The sequence below is a fragment of the Larimichthys crocea genome, chromosome XII (assembly GCF_000972845.2).
Source record: "Larimichthys crocea isolate SSNF chromosome XII, L_crocea_2.0, whole genome shotgun sequence".
Classification (NCBI taxonomy): domain Eukaryota; kingdom Metazoa; phylum Chordata; class Actinopteri; family Sciaenidae; genus Larimichthys; species Larimichthys crocea.
This window is the reverse complement of record NC_040022.1, coordinates 3,923,261-3,932,257: the sequence shown is the minus strand read 5'-3', so window position 1 is coordinate 3,932,257 and position 8,997 is coordinate 3,923,261. Positions and strand designations below refer to the sequence as shown.

Below are 8,997 nucleotides of genomic sequence, written 5' to 3'. Positions count from 1 at the left end.
TGATTACTGCCTGTAAAAGGTGTGAAAACAAACATTCACGTTAAAACCAGCATTAAAAGCCACTTGTAATCAAGACTGCAACTAATGCTATTTTTCAGCATCGATTGAGATCCGCTCACACCAGAATTCATCAGTGTGTGTTCTGGCACATATTTCGCTCTATTGCCTTACAGCTGGAGAGCTATGGTTAAACGGTCACATGCTAATAAAACATTTATTCTCCTCTGTGTTTTGTTCTCAGGACTGTACAAATTATTAATATAAAGAGTTACTGAAGGGAAAACTTGGTGCTAGAAGGATATTCATTAGAGTATTTGTAACATCAAAGTGATTATACTGAAATCAAGTCTTGGAGGTCACATTTAATCTTTTTCAAACTAAAGGTAGACTTCATGTGTTCTCGCCACAACCATAACTGGAAAAAATGTTTGCTATAATCTGTTTAGAAAATATCAGAAAACTGTGTCATCTAAAATTACTGCTTCTTCTTCTTAGTCCAACAGGCAGAAGAGATTCAACTCCAACTTTAAAACTAGAGATTCTGTAATTGCAGACTGACAATTTCTTAAAAGGTCCAGTGTGTGGAATTTAGTGGCATCTAATGGTGAAGGTTCAGATTGCAACCAGCTGAATACCCCTCGCATCACCCTCTCAGTTTAAGCATGAGGTGTTGAAACTTGAGCCAGTGTTGGTCTGTCCCATTGTGTTTTAACATGGCAGAGTCTGTGGAGAGAGACCGGCTCCCCTTGTAGATATAAAATTATATCTGAACGTAACAGTTCTTATTTCCAGGATTCGACACTAAAAACTAGTTATGTATATTATATACCTTTTTTTAAATGTTACACGCTGGACCTTTAAGTTACACTGTTAGGTTTTCATAACCCAGTGTGTGTTCTTTGAACATGTGACACTTTGTTTAACCTCTCTTCTATGTCACTGTATGACATGTGTCAAACATGAAATGCCAGGCTCCTGTGCTTTTATGCATGCGTCTATGTTAAAGGCCTCAGCACAGTATTTTGTGTTAATCTGAGAGGACTGGTGGTGCCAAACAGTGAACTAACAGTGGAGGCAGGGCTTCAAAGCTAAACAGGGCAGATCCACTGTTAAGAACACACCAGGCTTACCTAAAGGCGATCCTCTGCCCCACCTGTGGAGGCAGCTAGCAGGGGCATCGAGCTGTAGTCCTGTTTGGGAGGCCTTTCTGCTCCGTTCTACTACAAGGACAGACAACACATGTAACTGTACGGCAAAAAGGAGCTAACGTGACGAGGCAGGACTTTCTTGAATCTTGAACTCAAGTTGATCCTGCTGTATTTACGTGTATAAAGACAATGCAGACCGACCTGGACGCACCGTGACACGTTGCTCAGTGAATCAGTCTGGTATGACGGCTCCATGGCTCCATTGTAGCTGAACTTAAGTTACTATTGTGCCCCCTGCTGCCCCCTCTACCTTCACCCCTTCCCCTCTCTCCAGGTCACCATGCCTGGGTTGCTCCGGCCACGGCCGCGCCTCTCCAAGACGCCTGATTCCCCGCGCCATGGCCCAGCTGCTGGACGACGGGCTTTCGGATAACCCGCTGGATCTCCTCTTCCCTGCTCGAGCTACAGGGCTCTGCGGGTTTGTCACGGGAGGAGGGGGCTTCTGTGCACAGTTCGTGGGTGCAGGGCCGGAGACGCCTGCTGAGATTCCGAGCCGTCACCTTTTCTTCCTGTGGGGTGTGGACATTGGCGGTTTGGTTTTTGGGGGGATTTTTACACCGTGGGCCTCATCGGACGAGGTTTCTGAGGAGGACGACGAAGGAGGGCGTGGTTTTGGAGTTTTGGAGGCAGCAGGGTGGAGGGGGTGCTTTAGGCGCAGGTATTACTTTTTGGGTGGGGGTTTGACTTTTTTGGGAGGTTCCTCCTCCTACTGCTGCTGCTGGAGGAATATGAGGATGCTGAAGGAGGGCGTGGTTTTGTCTGGCGGGTTTGGTGGCTGCTAGGTGTTTTGGAGCGCAGGGGTGGAGGAGGGTGCTTTAGGGCAGGTATTACTTTTTTGGGTGCGGTTTGACTTTTTTGGGAGGTTCGTCCTCCTCACTGCTGCTGCTTCTGGAGGAATCTGAGGAGGAGACCTTCTGTGGGGCTTCTTGGTGGTTTTAGCAGGCTGCTCCACCCTGGTTGGGGTTTTTTTTGACGGAGGCAGCAGGTTTGGAGGTGACAGTGGGGCCATCTTCCTCTGCCTTCTGTCTTTTCTTCTTCTTCGTGTGTTTTGAAGACTTCCTGCCATCCCCTGAAGCCCGCTTGGCTCCTCGCTCCCCTTTTTCTCTTCTTTTTCTCCCACTCCACACTCACTCCATCCTCCTCCGTGGGCCTCTGCCTCTTTCTGGACTTGTCACTCGCTCTGTCCGGACAGTTTCCATTCACCAGAGCCAAGAGTCCACCTTCACCCTGGAAGAAAACGACAACAATCACACCATGAGCATCACTAACTCCACCTTTGTCTCCCCCACCTGCACCTGACGCACCACTGACGCTGTCGTTGTCGCGCACCACGTGCACCTCTCGGTGTGCGGCAGGTAGCAGTCCTCTATGAAGAGGCTCAGGATGCTCCCGCGGCTGAACTCAAACTTGTTTCTATCAGACTCTCCAAATCCGCCACCACGCGGCACGTGTTCAGGTCCACGAGCAGCCAGCACATCCGGCAGTCCACGACAGCCGCGGCGGGTAGTCAAAGTCAAGCGCACGCGGATAAAGTTGTTACCGTGAGCAGCCATGATGGTCGGCACGAGCGGCCCGCACACCAAAACACAGCTCTTGTCCCGCGGTTCCGCCGCCGGGCAACAATAATAGTATTTCCGGTTATAGTTTCAGAAATAGAGTCTCTTCAAAATTCATTTTGTGGAGAATCTCAACCTGAACAGGTAGTCTTATACGAGATGACTATGAAGAACATTTTTAATAAATAAAAAGAATAAACAAAAGCAGTAACGTTTAAACTTATATATATATATATACTATATATATATATATATATCATATATACACACACACACACACACACACACACACACACACACACACACACAATAATAAAGCCCATTAGCTATAACAATGGTCGACTCTGTGAATCCATCCATACCATACACTTTATGATTTAGTGTCAAAGTGCGCCAATTTAGATTTTTGTAGTAATTTCATGACTATGGTGACTGTGTTCTAGTACATTTTGGTTGTCTTTTCTGTGATATAAACTTTATATATAGCTTACATTTAGTAGTTTGAGGTAAACGGTTTTTAAAGTTGGGAAAGCGTTGTCTTTTCGTGCTTTTATTTTGAAGGACCGATGTGTTAACCGGAAGTCTGGGTCACTCTCTCGCAGAAAACGCTGCCCTCTGTTGGCGCGGAGACGCTGTGACTCTTCTTCTTCGCGAGTTTCAGTGTTTCACCTGACAACACCAACACTTATAAAGTTTGATCATCGATTTCCGCAGTGTACCCGAAAGTGTTTCGATTTTTCCCCTTTACTACAATGTAAATAAATATATTTATATAAATTGAATATAATGATACTAATACTGCTAGTATGATTTGTTTATTTAAATTATATTATATCTTGCATTTTATATTTTAGCTATTGTTTTCTTTTTATGGAGTGGCAACGACTTGGTCAGCTGACCCTGGGTGTGGTCATGTGACCTCGCAGCATAAAGCCGTACAGCGCGGAGTCGTCACACCATCACACTCCACAATGGGCCGGTCAGCCGCCGCAGCAGCCTCTTCTTTACTTTTTGTATTCGCCTTCATCGTCAGTAAAGGTATGATTTGTCATCCGCATACACTATGGGTGTTACAGACAGATACATGAAGCACGACCACAAAACGAAAGTACCCCGATGTGTGAAGTCATACCGTATGCAGAGCTGATCTGTTTTGTGGTGCATACCAAGTGAACAATGATCCTCCGCAGGGCTCTGCAGCCCCCTGGCAGGTAAAGAAGTCTGGAACTATGTGGAGGTGAGAGACGGGGCCCACATTTTCTGGTGGCTGTATTATGCTGACAGCCAGTCTGGAGGCTACAAGGACCTGCCTCTGGTCATGTGGCTGCAGGTAGGACAAGACACAACCAAGTCCACTCATCTGTACAGTAAGAACACAAGTGTTCTGCATGGTTTGCAGGTCACATATGCTCGGGCTCATGTTCCCCACCATCCTGTGTTATTCTGTGGATTTAAATCTCAGCTTCTGCTGCTGGCTTTAAATGCCTTAGTAAGTGGTTGTCAGTACCCCCCGAGTGTCTGTAGTAAATTTAGGCACAAACTGTGATCTGGTCTTAATCAAGCTGGTTGACAGTTGAAGGTGGATGCTTCACTTGGCTGACTAACAGCAGTGTCACTTCTATTTTCAGCTCAGAGGAGGAACTGGAAATAAGGTCACATGTCTCTAACTGTAAGATCTTTTAACAATTAAAGCAGGCGTCTTTAGTCAGGATTAGATATAGCTGTGGTGGCTGGAAAATGGCTTAATTGTTCTCACACACATGCGGATGCTGGTTTCCGTCAGGTTTCTGTCGAGTCATGCACACAACATGATGTTGTGTCAGTTATCTATTACAGGAAGTTGATAAGCAGACAAAAACAAAGACGAGATAGCGCGTTTATAGCAGCTGAATAAAAAATTATAGAAAAATTAAGATATACTTGAAAACGAAAGTTCTAATCACATGTGGCTTTTGCTGCTCTGAATGTTGGGACATGATGTGTCTTTGGGAGGACCAGGAGGATCAGGAAGTGGCTTGTGAACTTTGAAGAGATGGCCCTTTGGACAGAGACCTGAAGCTCAGAAAACAAGCTGGGTAAAGATGATTTTCTTTGTTTTCTTTGCTCAGTGATCAGAAAATACTTTGTGTTTTGAGCTAATACTTGTAATTCAAGCTGTGATGTGTGTTTTGTGTGTTGACTCTTGCAGGTCCAGGCAGCCAGTGTGTTATTTGTCGACAACCCCGTGGGCACCGGCTTTAGCTCACATGACAGACCGGACGCTATGCTACCGATGTGGCCACGGTGGCCTCAGACATGCTGGTGCTGCTCCAACGCTTCTTCAAAGAGAGGCCTGAGTTCCAGGTTTGACACTTACTTATAGAACATGTTGGTGTCTTATGGTTGTTGTGGAAACTTCTCTGCTGCTGGTGAAAAATGAAATAAGAGACTTCTGCCGGCCCGACAAGGTTTTATTTTCTTTGCAAAGAAAAGGTCAATCAACACACGAGTGGTCAAAGATGAAGATAGACCCAGAGCATGATAGATATTTATACCTGAGGGACACTCCTTTCACACCTCTTTATCTGCTGCAAGAGTCTGTGTTTCCACACCCTTTTGTCTGTTGAATTTACTATCACATTATAGACAAGGACCTGGTATCTTATCTTAAGAAGGGGGGAGGTTGTGCATCTGTAGTGGTTGATTTGAATTTACTATTACATGGTGGAGATTTCAGTGGCATTCTTATCTTTTCCAATGTGCCTGAAAGTGTTTGAGTGCTCCAGATGTGAAATGACTTCCTCAATGACTCCTCAAACATGTTTGTGGCCAATAATTCTGTCACTATTCTCAGTATTAATCAAGATATATTGAGCTGAATATTTATAAATGTAGTTTAGTAGCACAATTTTAGCTTAGACCTACCCTTTTAAATTAAACTAATTTAATTTGTTATTCATAAATAGTAAAAACATCAGAGTGACGGCCCCTAATAGTGTTTATCATTTGCCTATGATGTGAACACAGTGTTTTGTGTGTTCTCATTGTAGGCCAAGCTCAGTAATCACATAGTGATCGTGCTTCTGATGCATCTGAGCTGATGGCGTTTGTGTTCTTTGCAGAGCATCCCCTTCTACATCTTCTCTGAGTCATACGGAGGGAAGATGGCAGCTGCTATCTCTTTGGAGCTCACCAAGGTGAGTAACTGTTTCTCCAGTCTGGCAGCAAAATGTCACTTTACAACTTTAGCTCCACGTGAGCTCACTGATACTGGAAAGTCCCAGTGCCGAACAGCTGTCATAGGATGGATGAGGCAGCAAAAACGCAACAACATCAACAGTTTAGTGGCCTGTCAGCAAGTTTTTCAGGAGCAGTAGAAGTAAAACTTTATGGGTTCTAGAGAAGTATGATGATTTTGTACTTTTATTTCCTCTAGTATAATAACAGTCAACAGTGGTTGGTCAGTAAACACAGCACATGTAAAGCTCCAGACACGGGCAATAAATTATGACTACCCACTGACAGTAACAAGACTGGAGGCTCTGACATCTCTGGTCATAATTTGGTATGCGTGTTCATGGTAGACGTTTTGTCACTGAGCTTCAGAGGTCAGCACCATGTGTGATGTGACTGTAACATGTTTTAATTTGTGTCTCTGTATTTGTGTGTCCAGGCTGTGGCAAAAGGGAAGGTGAAATGCAACTTTGCTGGTGTGGCGCTTGGGGACTCTTGGATTTCACCACTGGGTCAGTGTCAGTCAGTCTTTAGCACAACCTTTGTGAAAGTTTTGTGCAAACACCCAAATTTCATAGACAGTATTACACAGTGGCGAGGCGTTGGCACTCTTTTAGCAATGAAGCATGTCTCCAAAGCACCAGCACAAGTTAAATGAACACTTTCTCAGTCGAGAGCTAAAACAGTTACTTTAGATTTATTCGATGGCCTTCTACATCGACGGAAATAACTGCTGCTTTTACATGAGGAACAAACCATGCATACTTACATCACACTTCTCATTTAAAACAGGCGGTGCTGCATTTAGGGTGTTTGAGCATCATAGTTGATGGAGTAACATGTAGCAATAGATGGCACAGAGATTAATATTGGGTAGACTTCACCACACATTTTCGAGTGTTTTCTGAAATGTTCTGAGCTTGACATGTTATATTTATGCTGAATTTCCAAAACAATGCTCACAATAATTAATATTTCATAGAACATGCTCAATAAGATCTGTGATATTTGCCAAAACACCAGCAAGTTACATTAATCACAGGGTTCTTGTAAATGTTTGGACTTCTGCTTCATCTACAGACTCTGTCATGACCTGGGGGCCGTACCTCTACACTACTGTAAGAAACAAACCATTAAAAACAGTCTGGTGCTCATCAGATTCTTTAGTCCAGCCGGTGTGTTGACTTTCTATGTGACTGTGCAGTCTCTGCTGGATGATTACGGCCTGGCGGACGTCAGCAGTGCAGCGGACGCGGTGAAGAAAGCCGTGGAGCAGCAGCAGTTTGAGAAAGCCACGGAGCTGTGGTCTGTGACCGAGTCTGTGGTGGAGCAGGTCGGTACAACGTGGGAGCTTCCGCAGTAAAGGACAAATGTCCACACACATCACTGTTTTTGATGCTGTCAGGGCTCATGTCTGTTTTTGGTTTTCTCTCAGAACACCAACGGAGTCAACTTCTACAACATCCTCACTCAGGATCCAGATGACAGAGTCACCGCCTTGGCAGGAGAAGACTACACCTGTAAGAAGCTGCTTAAAATAAGAAGATCTATTCGTTGGGTTTGCTAAATAGTTTTTAAATGTTTTTTTTTTTCTTCATCAGCTCTGCAGGCACGTCGGCATATTCGACCCCTCCACAGACAATCACTGAGCCAGCTGATGAACGGACCAATCAGGAAGAAACTGGGCATCATCCCCCAGAATGTCACCTGGGGAGGTATTCTACCGTGACAGCTCACTTTGACAAACGTTTTTGAAACAATCCGTTTATTTCCCCTCACGTTTGTGTGTTTAGGCCAGGCGGAGCAAGTCTTCAGCAACATGGCAGGAGACTTCATGAGACCAGTGGTGGACATAGTCGACCAGCTGCTGTCTGCTGGAGTCAACGTCACGGTCTACAACGGTCAGCTGGATCTCATCGTGGACACCATGGGTAACTGACTCGCCCTGTTAGCTTCCGTTCAGCATGATGTAAACCCCCGTCCAGCGCTGAACATCTCCCTCCTGTCACAGGTCAGGAGCTGTGGGTGAAGCGGCTGAAGTGGGAGGGTCTGCCTGGATTCAACCAGCTGAGGTGGACCGCCCTGGATGATCCCGCTGCCCCGGGTGTTACTGGAGCTTTCTACAAAACCTACAAGAACTTTGCCTTCTACTGGATCCTTAAAGCTGGTCACATGGTAAGACACCAGTCACCAAGAATATGTTTGATGGCAGTAGTTATTAACTGAAAGAAGTACTATACTGCCCCCGTGTGGTAGAATGTCACCCTGAATTATTCAGTTCAGAATATTCTTGAACATTTTGAGACATAATGATGTGATAAACCAATACATTTTAAAGAATAAATGAGTTCAGGTGACATTTATCGAGTAAATTATCAGCTGATTGAAGATTAGTCGTGACATTAGTTCTAATATTTGTCCTGTCGTCACAGATTCCCTCAGATCAGGGCCCGATGGCCTTGCAGATGTTGAAGATGATCACCCAGCAGGACTGATCTTACCGTTCTGATGCCAGCTGGGATGGCTCTGACAATCACAATGATCAAATGATCTTTTTTTAAAAAAATAAATAAAAAAATGATATCCTACTTCCTGCTAAACCAAATCACGAATCTCAGTTCGCTTCGACTAAAGCAATGATCTGTATACATCACAGCCAGAAGAACGACAATAAAGACACGTCTGTTTTTTCTAAATGCTGTCCTGTCTTCTCTGGTACAGTGTCGCTATAGCAACATGTTACAGTTCAAAGATGTTGATGATGGCTAACATGCGCTCCTTTTAAGCAAGCTCTCTCCAAAGTTTTTGTTTTCCTTTCAGTCTTGAATCAAAGTTTTCTAGAAGCCAAATTTTTAGAATGATTGTTTTATACGGGGATACTTTGTTGTTGAATTCATGAAACTAATTTGACTTTTGTTACTAAATCACCTGCCTTTATGGAACTACAACATGAGGCTGTCATTAGTTTTTGCACGTGTTTAGTCACAAACCAAAGAACTGTACAAACTGTCATCAACCTG

The 8,997-nt window shown here is 44.4% G+C and overlaps 1 protein-coding gene across 1 annotated transcript in view; it reads left to right on the top strand.

Moving 5' to 3' along the window:
• Positions 1-8,536, top strand: part of scpep1 (serine carboxypeptidase 1) — a 10,632-nt gene extending 2,096 nt beyond the window's left edge. The window contains exons 5-13 of the mRNA XM_010751061.3: positions 5,866-5,940; positions 6,417-6,489; positions 7,058-7,095; positions 7,182-7,310; positions 7,413-7,497; positions 7,579-7,692; positions 7,771-7,908; positions 7,989-8,152; positions 8,410-8,536. Coding sequence (XP_010749363.2) covers positions 5,866-5,940; positions 6,417-6,489; positions 7,058-7,095; positions 7,182-7,310; positions 7,413-7,497; positions 7,579-7,692; positions 7,771-7,908; positions 7,989-8,152; positions 8,410-8,472 — 879 coding nt within the window. The 3' untranslated portion in view covers positions 8,473-8,536. The remainder of the gene's footprint in view (positions 1-5,865; positions 5,941-6,416; positions 6,490-7,057; positions 7,096-7,181; positions 7,311-7,412; positions 7,498-7,578; positions 7,693-7,770; positions 7,909-7,988; positions 8,153-8,409) is intronic.
• Positions 8,537-8,997: the final 461 nt, after the last annotated feature.